Below are 26,573 nucleotides of genomic sequence, written 5' to 3' on the forward strand. Positions count from 1 at the left end.
ATAAATTGGTTAGTCTCTAAGGTGCCACAAATACTCCTGTTCTTTTTGCGGATACAGACTAACACGGCTGCTACTCTGAGGACTGAATACAGACACTGGATTTATGTTTTATTACAACAATCTGTAACCCACTAAATCCCCCCCCCCCACAGCTTTCCTACCCCCCTAGGACTGGAGAGGTGATAACTGGCCACTTCACCTTGAATGATCCCTTGAAATATATGTTAACTACTTATGTGAAACAACCTGCTCCACCTTGTATTTAGTTGTGACTCACTGAGTGATTTCCCAGACCTGAAGGAGAGCTCTGTGTAAACTCAAAAGCTTCTCTCTCATCAACAGAAGTTGGTCCAAAAGAAGTTACTACCTCATCCATTTGTCTGTCTAATATCCTGGGACCAACTTGGCTACAGCTACGCTGCATACCACAGAGTGGAAGCAGGAGACAGAGAGATTGAGGCGTAGGGGGCAGGGTGAGCTACGGGTTCTTTTTTGAGTCAGTTATTGCTAAGGCAGCTGTACTTCTGGACACACTCAGGATATGACATCACTGGGTTGGGGGGGGCAGGAAAGATCAGGCAGAGTTTCTTTAATGAAAACCCCAGCAAGGGTTGGTGCGTGTGTGAGTTTTTCCCTGACCCTGGGATCTCATAGCTAAACCGAGGGAGCCCAGAAGGAAGCCGCAGGATCTAGCTAGCTGACCTTTCCATACACTCGAGAGGGATTTGGTCTCTAATTCAGATCAGTTCTGGAGTTAGGTGAGTGTCTGGTTTTGTTTTGTTTTTAAACTTTCCTTAAGAAGTTTCTGGCTTGCTCTGAGAATAACTGTCTCCCAGTAAAGCCCCCTCCAACTCCAACCTCATGCTTTCCCTGCTAGCCTGTTGTGTGTCACAGTCCCACTGGGAACAAAAGCAAATGCAGCCAAGTGGATTGATTTCCCCAACTTCAGACCCCAGCAATGAAGTTGCAGAGGGTACATTTTAGGGGGCGGGGGAGGGGGCATTTCAGGAGCTGGATGCTGCAAACTAGGGTTGGCTCAGCTGGTGCGCTTGTAAATGTTTAGTATCAGAGGGGTAGCCGTGTTAGTCTGGATCTGTGGCACAGGACTCTTCGCCGCTTTTGTAAATATTTAGTGACCCCATATTTTGTGACATCCGGGGCGAGCGTGAGGGGCCAGCCATAGCAGAGGGGGAATGAATGTGGCTTTTGAGCCGATGAGCGGAGTAAATGTCACTTCCTGGAGCAGATGAGGAGCCAAACCAGCCAAAGTTTGGAAGCAGTATTCTGTGCTTAGCAGAGTTTGGATGGTGGCCAATTGCCACTGTAAGACTATGCTGAGGAAACTGACCAGGGTCTGGGAGTATGGTTTGTCGTGTTTTGCAGTTAAATGTCCCATAGCTAGTGGCTTGAGTGAGGCCATTGCATGTCCTGGAATCTGGTCCCCATACATGTTGGAGTGAGAGCATGGAGTTCGGGAGGAGCCTGGGTTTGATCAGAAGATGAGTTGTAGCGGGTTGGTGTGTGGTGTTTTTGGTATCATGTCTGACCCTCACATGGGAGCTGTGTGGCTCCCATGCTCCGAACAGGCAGCAGGAGCCACTGAGCCCAGGCCTTTTGGGGTTGTGCCTCTGTAGCGACTGTTACTCAGGACTGAACCTGGTCCCTCTAGAGCTAGGAGCATGAGTCTCTACTGATTTACACAGGTGTTGGATCAGACCCCAAATCTCCTAGCTGGCAGCTGTGGAAGACCCATGTCCTCTGTGGATCAGACACAGAGTGGGATGTGTAACACACACTGGCCAGGGAGCTACACCTCCCTTCTGCTTTCCAAGTAAGAGGATCGGTCTAGTGGGAGGAAGGCTGGCCCGGTGGTGAAGGCATTGGCCTCTGACCTGGGTTCAGTTCCCTCCTCTGCCACAGACTCCCCATGTGACCTTGGGCCAGTCACTTAGCCTCTCTGTGCCTCTGTTCCCGGATAACAGTGCCACCCTACCTCACAGAAGTGTGGGGAGGAGAAAGATGTGGATTGTACTATGATGGGTGGGCTAAATAGACTGAAGCTGTCTCCGTGTTCCTTGGGGAACAAACACTAAAAGGAGGCATGATCAGAGGCGAATTCTAAGAGGGTGTTGGAGTAGCAGTAGCCAAGGTACGTGATGCCAGGCACTCAGTGGGCTAGCACTGGGCAGAGTGATGGGCCAGCCGGTAACACCAGCTTGGGGCAGGGGGATTGTGGGGCAGGCAGATGTGACAGTGGAGGGAGTGGCAGGAGGGCTGGGTGGTACCAGGCAGTGGGCGTGGAAGCAGCAGATGGGGACTGCCTGGCAGTGCGCAGGGTGAAGCGGGCAGTGAACAAAACCAGGTAGGGGGCAACGGTCTGGAAGCAGAAATCTGCTTGGCTCGGTTGTAGGGTTGTGCACTAGGGGACAGAAGGGGGGTTCCAAGTCCTGAGCGGGGAACAGCCACAGGAGTAACCTGGGCACCGCTCTCCTGGCTGCAACTTCCCAGTGTGTGTCCTGATTGCAGCAGCCAGAAGGGTGATTCCCGACTTGGGTTTTGGTGCCTAGTTGCTATGTTGATTGGTGCTGCCTCTGAACGGCTGCGTCTGTTCCAGCCCCGTTCTTCCTGTTTGTGCGGGAAGTTCCCTTCCTGGGACCCACAGGCAGATTCCCATGACATCGAGCAGGTAAATGTTGCTCTGCGCTCCTTGGAGATCATCTTCTCTCAGCTTTCAGAGTAGCAGCCGTGTTAGTCTGTATTCGCAAAAAGAAAAGGAGGACTTGTGGCACCTTAGAGAATAACAAATTTATTTGAGCATAAGCTTTCGTGAGCTACAGCTCACTTCATCGGATGTATCAGCTGGGGCTCCTCTTTGGATCTTCCTCTCCCAGGCTAGTTCGCTTTGGCCTTCATGCCCCGGCCAGCAAGCTCCCGCTCCCAGCAATTGTCTTGGAACGTCTCCTGGAATTTTCCATCATTTGCGACGGCATCTGGGATCTGCGGCCAATAACCCCGTTCCTCCAAGGCAATGCAGCCGGAGTCTGGCTTCAGCAGGAAGTGAAGAGAAACCAGCCCTGTTTGGGGACCATTGTGGTCAAGTGACCATTTTTAAATAGAATACTTTCAAGTCCCCTTAGATTTGGTTAAACTCAAAGGCTGTACAAGGACAGGGCGCAAATGGCTGACTTGGGCATGATGTTGCAGAGCCCTAGGGGACTTCCGATCTATTTCCAAACATACGGCTCTTTGGATCAGGGTTGCACTACACCAGTAACGAGGCTCCCAGCCTGCAAATGCTTATGTGCATGCTTAACTTTAAGTCTCCTTGTCCCATTGACTGCAGTGGCGTGTGCAAACGTGCATGCGGGATCAGAACCCAGCTAATAATCATTAATACAGGTGCAGGTGGCTGACGGGGCAGCTGGCTGGAGAGGTTAATATCCCATCGAAATATCTCGCGATTATCCCTTTTAAGCTTCAGCTAGCAGCTTCCTCGCTGGCTTCGCCAGTGCTTGTCTGCTATCGAAGTAATGCGTCAGCAGGGGGACTTTCCTCTTTTACTGGTGAGGGAAGAGAGGAGTTCCCTCAAGGGTGAGATTGAACCGAAGACTCTTGCAGTCAAACTTCAGTCAGCCACTGAGACAGCTCGGAGTAGTACTACGGGCCTCTTTATTTTGTCACGCAGAGTCTGCCTAGCTGGAGGTTGCAGTGCGCAGCCGCTTCGGGTATGCTCACATGGGAGAAAAAACAAAACCCACCCCAGCGAGTCTCAGAGCCTCGGTCGACGGACTCAGGCTCGCGGGTCTCGCGCTACGGGGCTAAAAATAGCAATGTTTGGGCTGGAGTCAAGGGCACTGACTTTTCTTTTCTTTTTCTCTGTGGGGGCTCCACCCCCGCTCTGCCCCGAGGCCCCACCCTCGCTCCACCCCCTCCCCCCGCCCGCCCACCGCTCGCTCCTCTCCGCTCCCCCTCCCCATCATCCAAGCCGCTCGCTGATGGGTAGCCAGTCCCGGGGCCCCGCCAAACAGCTGTGGATGGTGGGTGCTGAGGGCCCCCTGTTTTTTTTCCATGGATGCTTGAGCTGTGGCGCACCCACGGAGTCAGCACCTATGGCTGGAGCCCGGGCTCTGAAACTCAAGCGGGAACGTCTGCTCTGTTATTTTTAACCCCATAGGACAAGCCATGCAAACCCAAGTCAGTTGACTCAGGCTCTGAGAGGCATTGCCATGTTTGGATGTTTTTGCAGCTACACAGGCCCCAAGGTCACCCACAAACCACATGCATGTGACATGAGAGAGGAAATTGGTGACTGTCAACTCCCAAAACCCAAACGTCAGTGAACTAAAAAGGTAACTCTTCACAAGGCTGGTAGAGAGATCTGGTACACTCATGAGCTGGGCAGGGGTGTAGAGTTGGGAAGGGGGTAGGACCAAGTCTGTCCACTAGAGGGCAGCATTGCAGGGGCATGCAAACCAGTTTGTTGTAAACTCAGGCTCTGCGCAGATTCAGGCAGCCTCCAACAGACAGGTTGATCCAGGCCTTGATGTTTGGAGGGACACTCACATTTTGCAGAGAGGCCCGCAAACGTTGGTTGCTTGCCTTCCAACCCCGGGTTCAAAAATGCAAGCGGGCATGGGGCCCCTTGCTTCAAACTGGGGCCCTGCATTTCCTAAAGATGGATTTTTACCCCCACCAAAAAGTCGTGCATGGATTTGAAGGCCTGCGATCTGTGACCCGCCCCTGGCTGAGCATCTCCTTAGGAGCTGGCGGCATGTCAGAGCCATCCATTAGGATGGTGTTAGGATGTTAAATGCCTCGCTCCATCCCAGTGTGAGAGCAGCTGTTCTGCTGCTTTAAAATTTGGATCGTGCTGCTCAGTGGCTGTTTGAGGTTACCGGAGCCAGATGCTTGTGTAAGCGTCTGACCACTGGCATGCGAGAGGGGACTTAATTAATTAAAGGTTTCAAACAGCCTCTCAGCACTGCATTTAATTGTAGATCAAGTACCACGCTGTGTTCTCAGCCGATGAGCAGATGGATACATTTTCCTGGCTGATCTTTTAGTTTTGGTCACTCAGTGCTCTGAGTTTTCTTTCTCATGGTCTATAAATAATACTTACTTATTAATTCTTTCTGGTAGCACCCACAATGTATGAAGGCCCAGATCCTAAAAGATATTTATGTGGCTAACTTCCAGGCATCTGGGCAAGTCACACCCTCCCTGGCTCAGTTTCCCCATTTCTAGAACTACAGTATATTTGAGGATCTGGGCCTAAACGCTTTTCAACAGACAAGGAAGCCCAGTCCTTGTCTTGAGGAGCTTTCAATCTAAGCACAGCAAAACTGAGCAAGGAGACGGATGCACCATATATACCCTAGTTCTAAAAATGGGGAAACTGAGCCAGGGAGGGTGTGACTTGCCCAAGTGCCTGAGAAAATCAGAGTCGGAGCTGGGATTCTGTTCTGTTCTCATACTGTGCCCATCACCTTGGTATCTGGGCACTTGGATGAGAACTCAGGAGCTCCCCAGCCTATCTCTTGCCACAGCCCTCAGTTTATCACTTTCCCTATTCGTGCGACTTTCCTTTCCTCTTTTAAGTGTACCTGTGTAACAAAGTGGAGGTGACGCTCGATTGTTTGATTGTTTGATTACCCCTGTGCCCTGCACCTTATACCATACGCTGGCTGGACTTCTCACGTTTAAAGATTTCTGTGCATATTGGGAGGTCTCTGAAGCCGGACTGATGACTAGGGGAACTGAAACTTAGCCAGATGGGCTGTGGGTGCCGTTTTAGTTGTGGCTTCCTTCCGCATCTGACCCTGGAGAAATATTCATTTTGTGTTTGGCTGTGGCAGTGTGATCTAGTGAGTAGGTGCTGAACTGGGAGTCAGGAGAGAGCTGGGTTCTATTCCAAGGTAAATCAGCCAGGACCCCATTGTGTTGGGTGCTGTACATACACATAGTAAGAGAAAGCCCATGCCTCAAAGAGTTTACAATCTAAATAGACAAGACAGACAAAGAATGGGAGAGGAAACAGGCATCAAGAGGTGCAGTGACTGCCCCGGATCACAGAGAAACACAGCCAGGAACACCAGTCCAGGTCTCCTGACTCCCTGCTGCTGAGGTGCTGTGTGACTTTGGACAACTCATGCAACCCCCACCTGTGCCTCAGTTTCCCCATCTGTGCAATGGAGCTGACGGGACTGGCCTGGAGCATTGGCAGTCTGCATCTGAAAAGCGCTAACCCTCGCACCAGTAATGCTTGTCTTTCTGAGGCACAAAGGAACCTGTTCTTGGAAAACTATTAAGAGAAGCCCTACGTTTCTTCAGTGTTGTATGCATATAACTATAGCAGACAGGGGCATGATTATTTTAACCAAGATAGTTATACCAGTACAACCCCTAGTGTGGACACCGTTATACCGCTATAAAGGTGCTTCTGCTAGCGTGGCTTATTCCCCTTTCCGAACAGGCAGGGCGATACCAGTGTAAAGCACTTTTCTCTCAGTATAACTCTCTCTTTAACTTGCTCGTGGAGACAGGCTGTGAGTTACAGCTCTGCATGTGGACAGCTATTTTGGCTTAGCCCTGGCTTGAGCATTGGCTTAGGTGGTAAATTTACAGGCACAGACTGGACCAATTAAACCAGTGTTAAACCGACCTGGATTTTCCCTGGTTTAATTAAACCAGTTTAAGCTAATCCGGTGCCTCCTCTCAGTGTAGACAAGGCCATGTGCCCAGAGGAACGAGCACAGTGCAGCTGGTGCTGAAATTGGCAGCCAAGTCAATGCTGGAGCTTATATTCGTGCCTGACCCAGCAGGTACAGGAACAGGGCTCCCCCTTGCTTCCTTCGTCTCCAATAATGAAGCCTTTCTCCTGCAGCTCGCTGGCAAATGAATCCGGGACCCTGGCTGGTGAATGGACCACTGTGGGGAGGGGGAGGGAGCCGTCGCTCTCCAACTTCCTGCCTCCAGAGGCGATTGTGAGATGCGGCTGCCGGGACAGGCCCACCCGGGACAGGAAGGGCCCCGCTCACAATGGGGGCAGCGCAGCAGGAAAGGCAGCCGGAGCTCCGGCAGGGACGGCCACTTGTTGGCATCCCACATCTGCTTCCGTCCATCCTGATGCTGGGGCGAGGACGCTGCAGCTGTGCTGCTCGTGAGGGCTGGGAAACTGGACGGAGCTGGTGCTATGAATGCCTGGGAGACTACAGGACAGGCTGATTGGTCAGGCACTGGGCTGGGAGTCAGGAGACCTGGGTTCTATTCCTGGCTTTACCACGGGCCTGCTGGGTGACCTCAGACAAGTCACGTTCCTGCCCCGTGCCTCAGTTTTCCTTCCTGTCTGCTGGCTATATAGATTGTAAGCTCTCTGGGGGCAGGGACACTCTCTCACTATGTGTACGTACAGTGCCTGGCACGATGGGGCCTCTAGATGCTATTGCAATGCTAGTTCTAATTCACTGCAATCCAGTTAGCAACGGGCCCAAAATCCAGGGTGCAAGTGTCCCTGGTCTCTACAGGAGGGAGGATGATGCCATCCTGAAGTTTAGGTTCTCGGGGTTGATTTGAGTGGCTCTGTGGCCTTTCGGTGCCTCTAGTGGACTGATTTCCATGAAATGAAACAACCATTGGACCATGGAACCTGGCTAAGCCACGCAACACAAAATGGGTGGTTTCTCCCAACCCCTCAGCAAGGAACTAATAGCAAGTGCTGTAGTAAGGTCTCACCAGCGGAAGGAATGGTCGAGACGATCGAACCCTCTGACTACCGGAAGCCACAAGTGGATCACTGCATACATGCCCTTTCTGTACACTCCCCCTGAAGTGCTGGTACAGGCTGCTGTCAGCTGGTACAGGCTAGATGGACCATGGTCTGACACAGTGTGACACTTCTTATGTATGGAGGGGCACTGTGCAGGGGTTAGGGTGCTAGACCTGGGTTCAGTCTCCTGGTTGGCCACAGGCTTCTTGGGCAACTCACTTAGACACCCTGTGCCTCTGTTTTCCATCCATAAAATGGGCATAATGCACTTCCTTACTGCACCGGCGTGTTGTGAGGATAAATGCATTGCAGATCATGAGGTGCTCCGATACTGTGGTAACAGGGGCCATATAAGTACGTTAGACCGGGCAAATCCCTATGCAGACTGGCTACATTGTAAAAAGCCACGGTTTCAAGCAAGGGAAAGACCGATTGGGACAAACAGCAGCTCTGTCCGTCTGCACCATGGGGTGCATTGGTTCCTCTCTGCCAGTGCTATAACTGGGCCAAAGGTTGAAGGGTTATTGGTCTACTCCAGTGCATGTCCTTGTATGCCCGGGAATATCACCAGTGATTAAACAACAGCTGAGAGAGAACTGATTCATGACTCAGCATCTTTGTTTTGCAATGGGTCTCCTGGTCACTAGGACAAATTAACGAAAGCCCGTGGTTTCCGATCAGTTCCCCGTTCGTGCCGTGATTCAACCCCTGGGTGGCATCACAGCTTATACCATGTGCAATTGGCAGGGCTGACATTGCTCAGCAGGGATGAGTTCTGGGCCTCCCAGAGAAATACCTAAGTACATTCTTATAAAGAAAAGAATACTTGTATAGTGCTTTTCACCTGCCTGTCTACAGATCTGTGGTGGAGTGTGTTAGCCCTTTGTGGTTCCCTGCTGGGAGCCCCAAGGTCCTACCACATGATTCCCCAAGAAGCAGTGAGCTGAGAAGAAAAGAGCAGCGAAGGTGGGTCCTTGAGGCTTGCCTAGATAGGACTCTCCGGAGCAGCCACTTGGAAAACCACAGAGACCTGGTCCTTCCAGGGCTAGAGGGGCTAGCAACAGCCAATCAGGGCCCTGCTGACCCGGATAAAAGGAGCTGCCTGGGGGTTAGTGGAGCAGTCACTGGCTAGGATTGGAGGAGAGAAGGAGGGAGTCTCTCTCTGACCGCAGGAGCCTGACAATAGATGGAGTTCATGGCTGGCTGAACCTGCCCAGCTGGGATTGCAGAGAGAGGAATCTGAAGATGCTGGCCCTGACCTAGGGCTGGAGATAAAGGCCCTGGTTGGAAGAAGCCCAAGGAAACAGCAGTGACAGATTGGAGAGGGCAGTATGTGGCTACTGTGCATAGGGTCCCTGGACTGGAACCCAGAGCAGTGAATGAGCCAGGTTCTGCCACCACCCACTGGCATAAACCCCACAAAGGGGATGGGGCTTATTTGGGACTCTGAACAAAGGGCTAAATTTAAAGGGCCCAGAGCTGCAGCTGAGGACCTCAGCGAGGGCAAATAGGCTGTTTATTTACTAGACTCTTTAATACCCTGGAAGGGTCATTCAGACTTTGTGATTCAGCTGGAGGGCCAAGCCACTGAAGGCCTTGAGGGCGGCCAGCAGCCTGCAGGTGGCACCAGGGGTGAGAAAAGGAAGGCAGTACTGCACCCTGCCACTTGGCGGTGCTCAAGAGGTGAGTGCCCCTATACAGGATCGCAGATCAGTGGTGCATCACCAAGCACCCTGGAAAGATAGAGAAGAATTAAACTAAGGCCGGCAGAGTGACTTGCCCAAATGCAGCAGCAAATCGGGACTAGAAAGCAAGAGAATGACCCCAAGTCCCCTTTCCTGTAGGCCTGGGCTTTAGACTTCCAGAGGCTGAGATTTATTTCAGCTGTATCCTTGATAGGGTTTGTAGGCACCTGCTGTAATGGAACAGACTGTAGCTGCTGCTTGTTCTTCCCCCTGCAGATTTGATGCTTTGGGAAGGAGGTTGTTTTGTAATGTGAAAATTAAAAGCAAAAATGTGCCCCCATAGGCCACTGTGTTGCTCCAGGATGCATTAAATGAAGAGGTGGGAGAGATCGGGGGAGTGTGTCTAACGGTGTGAGGCGGCTGTCTGAGCTTACTGCATTGCAGCTCCTGCTAGCCACGTAAGAAGCTGCTGCAGCATGTACTGATATTTGGAGGCCAGACTCTTCCTCCCTGAGCCCTCCTAGAATGCCCTGAGACTTGGCCATCTTCCTGCTGTTTATATGGAGAAGTCCTGAGCACATGGGCAGGGCTGGAACATCATCCACACTTTTTTAACCTACACTTTTAACTGCAGGTTTCCTCCCCTCAGTCTGTTGAAGTAATGCAATTGATTTCCAGGCCTTTGTGTGAAACCATAGCTGAGAGTGTCAGCCCCCTATGAATAATAATACTTTGTACTTGTATTGCAGCTTCCACTGCAAGCACTCCTAACGCCCCTGTGAGGTCCAAAAGGATCACCATCTCCATTCTGTAATCAGGGAAACTGAGGCACAGAGGGGCAAAGTGACTTGCCCAGGGTCATGCAGGGAGTCTGTATCAGAGCCAGGAATTAAAGTCCCATTTCAGTGCCTTACCCACAAGAACCAGAGTGGTGATTAGACTGCAAGGCAGCAATCCCTGGCCTCATTGCTGTGGAGGGCAAAACTCCCCTCAGTTCAGTGGGGCCAGGATTTCACCCCCTGGGCTCTTAGCTTTGTGTTTTACCCTCCCCATCCAAGATTTGTGCTGATCCTAAACTGCCGACTCTTGAGGGAGATTGAGGAGTGACCTGGCTTTTTTTGTGGGTTTGTGGCTCTTCAGACTGACTTGGCTTTGACGGGGAACGTTCTGCCTCTACTTTTTCTGAAGATCTGTTTTCTTCCAAATTCCTGTAAGGATTTACAAGGCCTGTGCAATTTGGCAGCAGTGCCGACAACGGCTCACGAAGCAAAACCATGGCAAACAGCTCATGTAGGTGCTGAGTGCATTCGGGGTAGACTGGAATGTAATGACCAGGCAGGTACGTGCTGCCTTTGTAGCAGATTAACTAAAGGACTTGAGCACAGGAAATCAGATTGTTCCGGTGCACCAGTTCATGTATATCTTTCACAGAGACACTGTAAGAAAACACAGAGCAGATGCTTAATAGCTTCATTGATTTTAATTGGGTTTTAGTAAGACAATAAATATCCAAAAAGGAAATCCGCCTCCATTTGCCTAATGATTGAAGAGATCAGTGTGTATGATAACAAGAAAGTGATACAGTAGAATAAGTTTGTATGATGAAATATGTCCTGGGAGCTGGTTATTGGAGAAGAGAGTCACTTCCCATTGAGTACAAATGAGTTGGAAAGAGCCGTAGAATATAGATGTACAAATAAACCCGTTAACAATTGGCAGAACAGGGATTTAAAAGCCTCTATTCATGGATCACAGGTTTTCACTTTTTATGTGCCAGGCTTTATGGCAGAGGTTCCAAAACGCTCTTGCCGAGCCCCCCTTCGGCGCTTCCTGGCTCGTGCTGAAAACAAGAGCGTAGCCACGGCGGGGCGAGTGGTGGAAGGGGCTGGCCGCGCCGAGTACAAGCCGATCTGAGACCACAAGGATGTACTCCGAGCAACGAGGCTGCTTACACTGCTGCAGCTACACTTCTATTTTTTTAGCACGCTAGCTCAATCAGGCCTAGCGTGAGTATGACTCCTCGAGCTGGAATTTACCCCTCCTGTTCGCCGTGTAGACGGACCTACTCATGGACTTGAAAGAAAGCCTTCCCACCACAAGGGACGCTCCCAAGTCGAACACCCCTGATATCCCAGCCCTTCACTCCACGCAGGGAAAAAACCCTACCACAAGCAGAGTCTTTACCTGGCGTGGGAGACGTGCCAGAGGCTCCAGGAAGCCCACTAGGGACTTTGTTATTGCTATTGGATTTTACATGGAAGTTGCTCAAATGCTATGGTGACATGCGGCAGGGTAAAACTCTAAGATAGATAAAATAGGTCTGGGGTGAAATTTTCTGGGCTGTGTCCTACAAGAAGTCAGGCTAGAGCAGTGGTTTTCAACCGGTGGTCCGCAGCCCCCTGAGGGTCCACAGCCTGCGTCTAAGATTTCCAAAGGGGTCTGCACCTCCGCTTGAAATTTTTCAGGAGTCCGCAAATGAAAAAAAGGTTGAAAACCGCTGGACTATCTGATCTTCAGGATCCCTTCTGGCCTTAAACTCAATGAGTATGTGACTTTTAGTGGAGAGATGCTAATTTAACCAAGCCGAGGCTCTGGCCCAAGGTGTTATGCAATGGTGACCAAGCTCCAGACACGGGTGCATGTTATGTAGCATGAGGGACTTTGAGTCCTATTTTAAGTGCAAATCTCGATGCAACCTTAACTACGGAGTCACTACCAATGCCCGAATAGTAGTGTGTGTGTGTGTGTGTGTGCCAATTATATTTAAGGCACTGATCTAGTGAAAGTATTGAAGGACCTACTTCACTTTAAACATGTGAATAGCTCTGTTGAAGTCAATAGGAGTCCAGTAAGTTGCATGCTTCAAGTTAAGTGCGAGCTTCAGCACTTTGCTGGATGGGGGGGCCCCAGGCGGTCTATTTTGGAAGTAGATGTAATCCTAAATGTCCAGAAAACTTGCAGTCATGGAAAGCTTATCGGTATCAGCAGGGTGGGCCTTGAAAATGTGACAGCCAGGCAGGAAGATACAAGATAAGGCTCATTCTTTATCCGGCAGTAGTTCCAGGCTCAGTAACTGGGTGGATGCTTTGCGTTACGAACCACCAACCTCCCTCTCAGGCCCTTCTGTGCTGCTAGGCAGGAAGCCGTGATGCTGCTAGAGTGACTTGGAGCCGTAGCCAACAAGAAGGCCTGCTACCGCTCCCAGATGCCCCCGCTTCCCCCCGCCCCAGCACTGCCCTAGAGTGGCACTGAATACAGCCTCAGAGGGCTTGAGCCCTGTTTCCCATGCTAAGTGGCAACGTCTGCTCTCTAGTCCACAGCAGGAGTGACCAAAGCTCCCTAAAAGGGGGGTAGGGCACCTGAACCGTGGCCCCACCCCCCACGTCCCTTTTCCCCCGAAGCCCTGCCCTCGCACCACCTCTTCCCCCACGACCCCACCCCCTGCTCGCTTATCTCTGCCCCTCCCCCCCCGTTGCTTACCTTCAGAGCTGGTAAAAAGTGATGGAGCTATGGCTCCTGGTCCCCCTTGTTCCAGCACCCTTAGCCCACAGGTGCAGTTCTCGCTGGCATCAGTGGAAGACGCCCCGCTAGGCTGAGAGCAGTGTTTGCCCTCTCATTTGGAGCAAAAGCCACCCCTGGCCAGAGGGGCAAGAAAATCCCTGTGCCCCAGTGGGAACTGAGGATCTTGCGCTGCCCTCTGTGCGGGGTGAATTTCACCCTTGCTTTCATGCAACAGCAGGCAGCTGTTCAGACAGGGAGGCACAGGGCATCCACAATGAAAAGATGAGCAGCCACAACAACCAGCTCTTGTCTCCAGTTGTTCCTGAGGGACAAAATTTAATACTCTGATGTCTGGATAATTTGCCCTCACCACCCCGACTCTATTGACTTCTTGCCATACTCTGTCTATTGCTGCTGTGTGCTCTAAAGTACCCGCGGAGCTCCACCCAAGAGGCATTTTCTCTTCTCTAGCGGCTGAAGTGAGTCCAGTGTACCTTGTAATTGAGTCTGCAAAGCACCGTATCGGACCCTGTGGGATGGAAGGACCTGTGTGTCTGTCTGTGGCCGTTGTTGTTGTGACAGGTGAACAGGGTACTGGATTGGAGTTCAGGTGGCCTGGGCTCTCGTCCCTTCTGCTTGAGACCTTGGGCAAGTTACTTCCCCTTTCTGTTGCCCCTCGTTCCTCTCCCACCCTTGCTCTGACTTATCAAAGTAGTTGGCAAGCTTTTCAGGGTAAAGACGGTCTCTCACTTGGTGGACATGAATTATTAAAATATTAGACCACCAAAAAAAGAGGAAAAAAATTTTTTTTCGGGGGTGGGAGGGATAGCTCAGTGGTTTGAGCATTGGCCTGCTAAACCTAGGGTTGTGAGTTCAAGCCTTGAGGGAGCCATTTAGGGATCTGGGGCAAAAACTGGGGACTGGTCCTGCTTTGAGCAGGGGGTTGGATTAGATGACCCGAGGTCCTTTCCAGCCCTGATATTCCATGACATGCAGCATCCAGTACAATGGAGCCCCGATCTCATGTGCTTAAAAGCATTAATGCTGGGAACTGTAGGACGATGCAAAATGTATTTTAGCTGATCGGTGATGTTTGGCGAGCCCTTTGGCTCTTTGAAAACAATGCAGAGATTTCAGTTCATAGTCTGAGTCCAGGAGATACACAGACCCTCTGCTTCTGTGGTAGTAAATTCAGGAAGGCAACTCGGGGCATAATTAGCAGTTTATTGAATGGCCAGTAATCCCACAATTCACGGTAGTGATCAGGGTGACCTCCAGATGACTCCTGGATGGGATGGCCAGGGGGTTATCCTGGATAGATCAGGAGTCACTGATTCAAGGGTGCAGAACTAGCTGCCAAAGCTAGTGTCAGACCTGACACGGCTTTATTATTTTAAAGCAAGGTGCAGATGGCGGCTGATGCAATCCAGCAAGGTGGCGAGAGGAGATAGACTGTGTGTGACTAGTTTGCATTGTGTTTCGGCTGTATGGATAGGGGAGTTAATCCTTTTCTACCGTGTGACACCCAAACGGTACTTCCCTCAGGACACAATTGTACATGGGATTTGGGCCTAAGGGGCTTTAAGAAACAGAACACAAACTCCTGCTAAATAATAGAGCAGTGTGACTGGCCAGGTACCCGTACTCACTTCAGTGCCCTGGGGCAATTGCCAGGCTGGCTGCAGGGGCAGGTCACAGGGAGCACTTTTATGAGCTGGGAAGCTCTAGGGGCTGGGGGGGAGGGGGACGACTTCCCGTGTGCCCAAAAAGGAAATCAACACCAAGCCATTTGAGCGATGACTGGACAGGGGAGGGGGAGGGAGGAAAGCTGCCTTGAACGCTTCTGATACTGCTTTTTATTTTGCTTTAGAGCAGCTGCCCTTGAGATACTGGTGTGAGCAGAGCCTTTCCCTGTAACGATCATGCTGTTACTCAAGGGATATTGCTTTATGAAGAGGCTTTCAACATAAGGTGCCTCCATCTTTCACACGCAAGGCTTCCCACCCGGCCAGCCGTGGTAGCACCAGCAAAACATTTATCACCATTTGCATTATGGCAGCACCGAGACGCCTCAGGGTTCCCGTTGCCCTATGCGCTATAAATACATCCCTGCCTCCAAGACCTCGCCATCTAAATAGACAAAACAATAATCCTTCCGTTATCTCCGTTTTGCAGATAGAGAAACTGAGGTCATGGTCACACAAGGAGTCTGGGTAGAGCCAGGAATTGAACCCAGATTCCCTCAGTTTACATCCAGTACCTTAGCTACAAGACCATCTAGTCTCTTGAACGTGCCACCAATTCATCATGAGCAGCTTTAGTAAGGGAGAGCCAGTTACAGTTGGTGTCATAAATAACGGGTTCAATATTTCTGTCTATTTTCCTTTCAGAAACCCACGATGTCCACCCTGACGCTTCCAGGCTAGGAGTCTGCCTTGGGACGTGCCGCTGCCTTTTTAAACCTGGCCACCCCAGCCCAGAATGGCTTTGTGCCTCAATCAAGTTTTCAACAAAGACAAAACCTTTCGTCCCCGTAAGAAATTCGAACCTGGCACCCAGCGGTTTGAGCTGTACAAGAAAGCCCAGGCCTCTCTCAAATCTGGGCTGGATTTGAAGACTGTGGTCCAACTGCCTCCTGGGGAGAATATCAATGACTGGATAGCGGTGCACGTGGTTGACTTCTTCAACAGGATAAACCTTATCTATGGGACGATGTCGGAGTTCTGCACCGAGAAGAGCTGCCCGATCATGTCTGGTGGGCTCAAATATGAATACAGGTGGCAGGATGATCACAAATACAAGAGGCCGACCAAGCTCTCAGCACCCCAGTACATGTGTATGCTGATGGAATGGATCGAGATGCTCATTAACAATGAGGACATCTTTCCTACCAGGATAGGTAAGTGGACTGTAGTTCTTACATTCAGACAGCAACTACTGTGATCAACTCGTCTAGCCTTCTGCGTAACACAGGCCAGAGAACTTTACCCAGGGATTCCCACATCCACCCCCAACAGCTTGTGGTGCCTCATAGATTTTAAGGCCAGAAGGGACCATCATGATCATCTAGTCTGACCTCCTGCACATCACAGGCCACAGAACCTCACCCACCCATTCCTGTAATAGACCCCATCTCTGGCTGAGTTACTGAACTCCTCAACTCATGATTTAAAGACTTCAAGCTACAGAGAATCCACCATTTACACTAGTTTAAACCTGAAAGTGACCCGTGCCCCATGCTGCAGAGGAAAGCGAAAACCCCCCAGCATCTCTGCCAATCAGACCTGAGAGAAAATTCCTTCCTGGTCCCAACTTTGGTGATCAGGTAGACCCTGAGCATGTGGGCAAGACCCACCAGTGAGATACCTGGGAAAGAATTCTTCCCCCTCATCAGCTATTGGAGATACAGTATAGGCTATCTGGTTTTGTAGGCAACCTCATCATACCATCCCCTCCATAAACTTATCAAGCTCAGTCTTAAACCGCAACATATCTTTTAGCCAATCATCCTGCCATGATGTTGTATAAACTCCAGGGGATGGAGAATCCAGCACATCACCAGTAGCATGTTTCCATGGATAATTATTTTCTCTATTGAAGTTTTGCATTTTCTTTTTAACACTCATTGGAAAGGCGAGGAAAATACGCCAGCTTTGTCCTGCAACCAGCTTAATGAAGTGACACTATGAACTTCCAATCGGAGTTCTTTCCCCCCTACATATGGTGCTTTGTGGAAGTGGGGGACTCTTAGCACTCGTTAGAGCCAGGCAGGATGTGTGGACTGGTGCTACTCAAGTATCCTGTACATAGCTGTGGCAATGCACTCCACCCCAGACCTATGGCATGCCCTGCTATTCCACTCCTAGGCCTACCTGTGGCCTACAAGGACATGTGGCTTTTTCAATGAGGACAAATCTCCACCAGGAGAATAGGATGTGGCCCACCACAAACAGTTGTTCTTATAACCTAACCCAGTTCCCAGAGGGGAAAAGTTTTTAAACTAAGCCTCTTTATTGCCCATCCTGCAGATTTAATCCTCGTTACCCCTGTGGGTAACTATGGTGATAATATCACATATGCTAATCAGGTTCATTTGCCTTCTTTGGGGAGATCAGGGATTGGAGTCTACTGGGTTTGCCAATTGGTGTCGGCGATTCGTTATTCGGTCTGACAGACACATACCAGCAATCCTGTTTCCATACAGATGGCTCTCGCTGTTTTCAGTGTCTTCATGGAGCACCCGGATTCCATAAACTTCCCCCTAGATAGCAGTCGGTCCTCTTCATGGTGCAGTTGTACTGAACCCAGCTGCTAAGCCCACATGGCGCTCTTGCAAGCGGTTCCTTTTCTGATGAAATGAGCAATGCGTGATTTTTTTTATTTCTTTTTTTTATTTATTTTTTTTTATTTTTTTGGTCCTCCTCAAAGGAAGTTTTAAGAATCTTAAGACATAGTGATCATCCTTCCAGTGAAACACAGCCCTTGGCGAGTCTTCCTTGACATTACTGCTTTCCAGAGGGGCATGGGCTTGTGAATCTGAATCAAGTCACTGCAGTTGAGGGTTCCTATTTTAGTTATCTTGGTGGGAAAGCCATAGGAATCTGGGATGGAAAAGACCAGTGCAGGATTATTGAGCTCCCTGCCTGCCCTGGCCCCACGCTGCTCCTAGAAGTGGCTGGCACATCCATGCCTTGTGTGCTGCCCACACTCCGAGTGCCGACTCCACAGCTCCCATTGGCCAGGAGCTGCCTTAGCCCCACTGCGCCCCTGCCCGGGAGCTGCCCGAGGTAAGCAGGGCCAGGGGGCTCCACACGCTGCCCCCTCCACACGCTGCTCCCGGCCCTGTGGCCCCTGGGGGGGGCCATGGAGCTCTACGTGCTGCCCCTGCCTTCAGGCACCGCCCCCACAGCTCCCATTGGCCGCAGTTTCCAGCCAATGGGAACAGCGGAGTTGGCACTCGGGGTGTGGGCAGCGCGCATAGACTCTTAGCCTCCCTGCAGGGGCTGCAGGGACGTTCTGCAAGTGGTGTGGGGCCAGGGCAGGCAAGGAACCTATCTTAGCCCCGCTGCACCGCCAGACAGTTAGCGGCCTAAAATCTCCCAGTTTGGCTTCAGTAGCCTCTGAGAGATAGGGCCTGATTCCGGGAGACTCTTGGCAAAACCAGGAGGGTTGGCAACCCTACCACCAGCCAGGCCATCAGCTGGCATGAGCAGCAGCACGACCCCCTGAGCAGCTGGCCAGCTGGAGCAGCAGCCTGGGCCACTGGCTCACCCGAGCCGCCCCTGGCTGCCAGCCAAGCCCCAGCTCCTGGCCAGAGCTGAGGCTTGTGGGGGGGGGAGGGGGCAGGGCCTCTGGGCGGAGCATGGGCAGGGCCACGGCCTGCCCTTTGATACCTGCCACACATGCCAACAGGTGTGTTCTTAAGCCCAACAGCAACATTAGGCTAATGGCTGCTCGAAGCATTCCCCCACTGTGGTGGTAGCTACCATGTCTGCTTGTTCTCAGCCTTGCTCCCGCTCTGGATCCAGCCTTGCCTTACTCCAGGTAACCTGGCTCTGACACTGGTCTCCTAATCCTGGCTACTGACTTCTTCTCCAGCCGTGAGCCTGACTCCTTACATCCCAGTCTCTGGCATAAACAGGTAACCTGACTTTCAGAAGTGCAGATCAGCCAGCAGTTCCTTCCAGCCCTGGGATGTGCTGTGCCCTTTGAAAAACCAGGCTGCTTATTTAGATGCCTAAATATGGATTTAGGAGGCTAACTTTAGGCCTGCATTATTGCAAACCTTCAGCTGGGCTCTCTAGCTCTTCTTTAATCACAAAATATCATGCTAGCTTTTGTTTGTCATCACCACAGTAACTGAGTGCCTTCCACGTGAGATTGGTAGCAGCAGTGAAGTCTCTAATGGACTACATGGAGTCTCTTGCACATCTCTCTTTCTGGGGCTAAAACTCTGCTTGGTTGTGGGGCGGCAGGGTAGTTTCAGGTTCTTGTTTTTTATTTCGGGAGTGCAGGAGGGGGTTGGGCCAGAGGGGGTCTCTTGCAAGGCAGGTTACAGCTGGTCATTTAGTTTTGTGGGTGATCTTGATAGTTTAAAAATTCGGTTTTGTTCTGATTCAGAATGAAAGTCAAAAATGTAAAAATTCTCAGTGGAAAGGCAAAGCCCTGGGGTTCCCAGCCCTGGAGTTCCCAATCCTAGGGCAGCCCACCTGGCTGCTTCCCTACAGCCACAGATGCTGGAAACGTAGGGGGAGCAATGAACCTGAGTGGCCAGGCTCCTGTGGTCTTAGCTCCCTGTCGTTCTATCAGGCGGGCTACTGAGGAGCCAGATGGGTCAACCGACAGAACCCTGCCTGGCAGATGGGGCTCTGGAGGAGCCCTGTCTACGTTCTGCCCCAGCTTTGTCAAACTGTCTCCACAAAACAGTTCGATCTAGATGAATTGGCCAATTCTGACAATAGCTGGTCGAGAAAACCCTAATGAAACATTTGATGACCACTTCTTTTGGGAAGCAAAAAAAAAAAAAAACTTTTCCCATGACAGTCATCCTAGAACCCCTCTGTACTGGGCTGTTTCTGGGTTTTTTTCAGTTGTCCAGTTGCCAGCTATTTTTCACCTGCACCACTGTGTCCTAGTCATTGCCATAGAAACACATGCCATTCTGCAGAAACCCACTGGGGTTCAGAGAAAGCCATTATTGATGGACCTCCAGGAACAAGCAGAATGTTCTCATGCTCAGAACCCCGCTCCTGAGTCTCACAAACAGCAACGTGGAACTGACGGGTGGCGGTTTGTGGGCGTTCTTTCTGGCTGATAGTAAGAGAATATGGGTCCGTATCCATTGAGCCCTGCGAGGTGGATCTATGCTGTCTACACTGCAATTAAACAGCCCCTTAGCTCAAGCCCCGCAAGCCTGAGTCAGCTAGCATGGGCCAGCAGCAGGTGTCTAATTGCAGAGTAGACATACGTTGAAAGGCTGGAGCCTTTCGTCACACGCCATTGTCAATACTTCCCCAATTAATGACTCTGACAAGCTGAGGTTAATTACTTTGTAGCTTTGGCATTGCAGAAGATGGAGCTGCCTGGCCAAAAGGGAAATGCCACATTTATTTGTTTCTGATGAGGGCTCTTTCATTTTATGAACTCAACAATAGAACGAGTTTGGGTGAGAGCGACAAGGCATTGGAGCCAGTCGAGGGAATGAAAGCACATAAGCAAAAGAAGATGCTCAATGTGGTCTACAAAGAACCAGACCTTGTAGGGCAGCCTGAGGGATACACTGGGAATGGATCAAGGTGGTGTGAAGGGAAGACGTGGGGCAGGGGAAATCTGCAGAATTCAGAGGTGTTAAAAGCCAGGAGGGACAATTATGATCGTCTACCTTGGCCTCCTCTATCACACAGGCCATAAAATCTGAAAAAATGCCTGCATCAAGCCCATCACTTCTGTTGGAGCATATCAGGGCCAGGGGGTTGGCAGTCTGGCTTCGGGGTCAGCATTAGATGCGGGCTGAGGGTCCAGGAGCCGATTACCAGAAATCAGGCCTGGTTGGAACACCAGGAGATCAGAACTGAGAGACGAACCAGAGGGCAGGGATCATGAGTCAGTTACCAAGACTCCAGACACCAGGAGGTCTGATCAGAAGGCAAGATCAGGCAAACACCAGACCAGTGGTCCATGGCAGAGTGAAGCCCAATGGTACAGATGACTACCTATTTCCTCCTCTGGCTTAAATAGGGGCTGCAGCCCACTCAGGAGCTTGCCCAATCAGAGGGGTGGGGCTTGTGCTCTGGTTGGGCTTCATGGGCCCCAGTCCCAGCTGCTATCTCAGCTGCCAGTGGAGGGCTGGAGTGTGATGAAATCCGGGTCCATGTTGGGAGTTGAGACACCTGGGGCCTGACAGAGCTATAGCAGAGCTTCCAGAAAGAAATCCAGTTTTGATTTAAAGAATTCAAGTGAGGGAGAACCCCTCACAGCCCTAGGTGAGTGGTTACAATGGTTAATTCCCCTCACTCTTAAACATTTGCACCTGATTCCTAGTCTGAATTCATCTAGCATCAGCTCTCCACCAGTGGGTCTGGTTACAGGTGGTTTTTTTTCTGCTGCGTTAATGAGCTGTCTATTATAGGACTCCCGCTCCTTGTGGAGGTACCTCCATTCTCCCCACCCCCCCATACCAGCGGCTGTGTGTGCATAACCATGGTCTCCAGTCCCTTTCCCAGCAGGGGTGCTGAGTGAGCCCTTATTACCCTCTTTCCTCCACTGAGAGGGGCTGTTTGTGTCTACCTTCCTCCCTCTCTCCATACCAGGGGTTCGATATGCCCCATTCCGCAATACCAGGGTCCCCCATTCTCCGCTCACCTTCCCAGAACTGGGTGCACTTCCCCCTCCTTCCCCCCTTCTTCTTCTTGCTTCTTAACACATAGAGTGAATAGTTTGCAAATGGCCCCCAGACTGTAAAATGTTCCTGTGATTCAGGACAAGGAAGGTGTAGAGCAGCGTCTGTTTGAGGGTAAATCACGTGCAGACAGAAGGGCAAAACTCATCCCATGAATTGCTGGCTACAGAGAATTAAGTCCCGCTCCAGAAATTCCTCTCTGGACTCCGCCCCAGGGCAGCCGAACAGTGGAGTCCCACGAATATTTGACATGTCATACGATTCCTGTGGCAGTGTTATGGTCGGGGCCCTGTCCTTATGTATTTTACTCACTCAGGCAACACTCTGACCTGAATCTGATACTGCCTAGAGGAGGTGGGTGTTGGTGTCTCATTCTCTCTCATGTGGGTCTCGCGTGCTTCCCCCCTCGCGTGATATTGCCATGTGCAATCGAACTCCCCAAGGGCAAGCAATCTCTTCTGCTCTCTGGCAAGGGCTGACTGACTGCTGACAAACCAACCTTTACTGAGAAAAGCCAAGCGTTGCCTGAACTCCCTTATGTTGTTTGCGGTTCTCCTCGGCCGTCTGAGTCCTCCAAAAATCACAAACGCAGAGCCGGGGCACAGTTCAGCAGGGTTAGTCGGCCAGCTGTATTGACAGGCAGGGAAAGAGATTTGCTACTCCACAAACCAAGGCACTTTGTGCAGCTGGGGGTGGAAAATCGCTCCTCCTGGCTCTGGGAAATCAGATGGAAATTAGCGCGGATGGTTGGCTCATGGTGTCATTGACTCCTTTGGTTTTTAGGGCTGGGTACTCAGCTGATGTACATCTGCAGAGCTGCTTTGGCTTCTGCGGAGGATATACCCTAGTGCAGGATCTGGCCGTTAATGTTTGTTAGCACTGTAGCAGATAGGACGGGTCGTTGGGGAGCTCGGACTCTGAGTCTCTGTTGCAGCCCCATAGTTTCAAAGGGCCAGATTTTGATACCCTTAGGCCCTCACTCTGAGCCGTCCCACTGGCTCCCATGAAGGAACGGGTCTGTTCAGCATCAGTGAGGGTAGCCGAACCTGGCCCTGGATTTGCAGGTGCAAATACATTGGGTTAGACGGTCGCAGCCCTCCCTTGGCCAGGCAGGGAACTAAGGTCTTTTCCCCTTCCCCACCCCAGCTCGGCTCTGCTGAGACTGAGACTCCAGCCTTGAGAGTGGGGAGCAGGAGTTATGTATCTCATACAGGTCCCTGTGAGTGACTGGGATGGCGGGCATGGATTGTGAAGGGCCCAAGCCCCACCACTGGCCCTTCGTCCCTGGCCAGGGTGCATGGCGGGGGGATGAGCTGCTCCATTAAAAGGGAGGAAGTAACTTACTCCCTCTCCAAGGGGCAGCAGGGGAGGAATTGTGACTTGGACTCCCAACTCCTTCTCTGCTCTGCATCGCCGCGCTGCCCCGTGCTCGGGACAGGATGGTACAGGTCCAGCCCAGCCCGCTGAGCGCCCAGGGAAAGCTCCCATCGGGCCAAGCTTCCCAACCATGAGCAAGATCTTGACGAGGGGGACAAGGGACACCTGGCCGTGGGTTGCCCAGCAGCTGTGCCCTGGGCCAGCACTTCCACCTAAAGTGAATGCAGAATGGTTGGTGCCACCATCCTGGGGGAGGCAGGTGACCTCTGTAATTAGGGATGCAGGTACCACACTGATTGGAGTCCCGGGGGGGTGGGGGGAGGGAACACGGGGAGAGCCCAGCCTCCAGGGGCTATTCTGATTGGGTGGGGTGAATGTGTAGACCGAATCAGGGAAACAGCCTTCCCCCCACTCCCCTCACCAGGCCAGGGGAGCAGCTCCACAGATGCTACCTCCACTGGCCGCTTGGAGAGGGGCGGAACGGAAAATCCACATAAGCAGGGGGCAAAGCCAGGGGGACCCACTGCTGTTGGTGGCTGAGATCCACTCGGGCAGGAGCCTCACAGCCCTTCTGCTGCCGGGGTACCCTCAGGGGCTGCAGAAGCCCAGGCAGGGTTTGCCCCTCAGCAGCAATGTCAAAGGAGCGAGGCTGCTATGGGGCGGTGATCTGGGCATGTGACCGTTCCCTTCTCTTCAGTGAGGAGGCCTTGCGCATCTGGTAGCTGGGAAGGACTTTACCGCCCCCCCGCTCAGCTCCTATCTTATCCCAGCGGGGGAGCTTTTCTGTGGGCCTGAGGGGAATGCTGAGCACAGCTGGGGTGTTGCTAGACACGGCTGAGGCCTGACTGAGCTGCTGTGCCCGCTCATGGGATGGCTTCCTTTCCCAGATATGGTTGCTGTCACACAGTGCTATGGGACACGCACACACAGGAATTATTATAATTTGCATTGTGGTAGCACCTATGGACCAGCTCATGGACAGGATCCAATTGTGCTAGGAGCTGTACAAACTGAACAAAAAGACAACCCCCAAAGAGTTTATAATCCAAGAGTAAGACAAGAGGCAACAGATGGATGCAGATGGACAGGAACAATGAGACAGTATGGGCCGGGGTAGCCACATGCCAGCTGCCTAACCCTTGTTGAGGTGTTTGTAGGCCCCACGGAATTATTTTATGTAGAAGCTTGGGCATAGGATTACTAAGGACAGTGGTGGTATGAGTCAACAATGGAAGATAAGGTTAAAGGCTAAAGGCTTAGCTTCACACACCCACATTGTTCTGATTTACTGTGCCAATGTTATTAAACCAGTACAACTACCCTAATGTGGATGCAGTTATACCAGTATAAAGATCCTCATGCTGGGATGGCTTATTCCTTTATGGGAAGAGGAATAAGCTATAAGGGAAGAAGGACTTTTATATTGGTCTAACTGCAACCATATGAGGGATTGTACTGATAAAACTATATCCACAGGAAATCAGACCCTTAACCGACATAGTGACTCCGGTACAAAACCTGCGTAGATCAGGTCTACAGATTGTAAAAGAGCGCTGAGCACCCTTTTAAATTCTGTCCGTGAAATTAGCAAACTTTGTTCATAGTTAAGCAACTATGTGAAGTGCTTTCTTTCTAAACACAATCTGGGCCTTCCATGCCCTTTCCCAAAGAACACAATTAACAAAACAAAACAAAACAATCTGATACTTTCCCAATAATAAAGGGGGGAAACATTTGGAAGCAGCATGATGCGATTGTAAAACCAGCCAGCTGAGAAAACAAGGGTTTTTTTTTTTGTCTTTTCCCATCTCCTTCCAAAATTAACACCATGTATAATTTGCAGCTGCTGTCCTGCCATTAATTTTAATTGGTGTTTTAAAAAAAAGTTTTTAAAATGGTGTTTAAAGAGGAAGGGGCCATTCTGTTAACAATAAGCTGCCAAAATGGGATTTAATAATAATAATAATTAATAATTCATTGTATTAATACTGCTGACTTGAATTATTCCTTTCTACAGTTTCATGGGACTGATTAATAATGAAAGAATGCAATTAGCTGGCACTAGTGGTACGTAGGCAGACTCCTGGCAGGGAAGATACAAAGACTGCTTAGAATTGTGTTTCCATAATTGTGTATACTTTTGGATTTCTCTCATTTTAATGTCTTTCTACCCATGGTCCCACATGGTTTCCGTGTTTTGAAGCAATCAGTGCAGTGTGTGGAAAACATATCTCCTTGAGCATTTAAAGCACAACCCTAGGTAGGTTTCAAGTAAAACGTCCCAGTAAAGTTAAAATTAAGGTGCTAAACCATTGTACAGCTGCAAGTCACCCCTAAGACCAGGGTCCTGGCCAAATATCAATTAAGGTAATTAAATTTTGAGTACTTGTATCCTTCCGAGGGTTTCAGATGGATACAGTTCTCTTCACTCGATGGCCTCACTTGTTGTTGTTGTTGTTCCTGAGTGCTGTTAAGCAGTTGCTCTGTGTCACCTCAGATGTGGCTGCATTTCTGTAGAGGGGAAAATGATTCTTCTCGGTGTAGATTGTCCAATCAGGTTTTGAAGTTTGGGAAGTGTTTTGGAATCAAAGTCACTATGTATGAGGGCTTGTCCTCCAAAGCGAATTAAACTCAACTGAATTAAGGCCACCTTAATTCTGTGTCTGTGTCCACGCAGGGATTTATTGTGGTTTAACAAATCCCTTTTAAAAGTTCATTTGGATTCATTTTCCTGGGTAGACTAGCCCTGAGTTGCTCACTCTAGTCAAAACAATCCTATAATGTAGGATTATGGCAGCACCATCGTGTATCATGTGATATGGGAAACCTTTCATATGGTTTTGTTCTATATTAGGACTTTGGTTAACACAGTGATAAAAGCAGCAGGCCTGGATTTTAGAATTAGGCACCGTCTTTGTGGCTGGAATTATAATAATGGATTATTATTATTTACATTAGCACCTAGAGGTCACAACCAAGATTGGGGCCTCACTGGGCTAGAGCAGAGGGGGCCCATTTCCGCTCTGCTCCACAACATGATGCCTCTCCAAAAAGTAACCCTGTTCCACATCGATAACCAACCTCATTTCCCCCCGGTGTCCTCGGTCGTGATTTAAAGCTGAGCATCTGGAAGTGCAGGGTCGGTGCTGCTGGGAATCTCTGGAAGTCAGGTTAGCTCTTTTTCAGAAGGGTCTGATTGGGGCTGGGGAAGGAGTTTAATTTCTCAGCGATGGCTAATGAGCCATCAGTGAGGCAATTTTATCGATGCAGCAAAGATCAGCTGAAGGGAAAGCATGTTAAGCATCACGCAAGCCTGCCTGACACCAGATCCGTTACAGCTGAATGGCCCTGTGTGCCTCTGGCTCGAGAAATCTTCCCCTTGTCTTCTACCAGGAAGGCTCCTCTTTCTTCTAATGAGGATGGAGAGAGAGGGAGGCTCGTTTAGCTCCGGATGTCCCTGCCCCCGTGGCAAACGATGCTCCATCATTCTAGGGAGCAGCTCGGTTAAGAGCCAAGATGGGATGGCTTGAGGAGCAGAAGGGCGAGTTATTTATGCCACTCCATAAGGGACAGATGAGATGTGGAACATGCCTGGTGTGGGTGTTTTGTTCTTGCAGGGGTGCGGTGGCTGCCAGGGAGATGGCTCGGTACCCGAAAGAACATCCATTGAATTTAGATTCAGGGCAAGGGGAAGTTCAGTTTCCCTAGCTCCTTGCTGATGTGAGAAAAGAGGCGAGGCTGGCACCCGTTGCTTTGGAACTTGCCACTTTCCGATGCTGAACTGCGGGTAGGAGCAGCAGAGTGGTAAGAAGCCTTCAGGGCTTTGAAAATTCACAGCAGCACATAA

The 26,573-nt window shown here is 50.7% G+C and overlaps 1 protein-coding gene across 1 annotated transcript in view; it reads left to right on the top strand.

Annotated features, from left to right (window-relative positions):
* Positions 1-572: 572 nt before the first annotated feature.
* Positions 573-26,573, top strand: part of MOB3C (MOB kinase activator 3C) — a 52,247-nt gene continuing 26,246 nt past the window's right edge. Inside the window, exons 1-2 of the mRNA XM_074961795.1 lie at positions 573-758; positions 15,342-15,850. Coding sequence (XP_074817896.1) covers positions 15,433-15,850 — 418 coding nt within the window. The 5' untranslated portion in view covers positions 573-758; positions 15,342-15,432. The remainder of the gene's footprint in view (positions 759-15,341; positions 15,851-26,573) is intronic.

This window comes from Natator depressus, chromosome 8, assembly GCF_965152275.1.
Source record: "Natator depressus isolate rNatDep1 chromosome 8, rNatDep2.hap1, whole genome shotgun sequence".
NCBI classification, from domain to species: Eukaryota; Metazoa; Chordata; order Testudines; family Cheloniidae; genus Natator; species Natator depressus.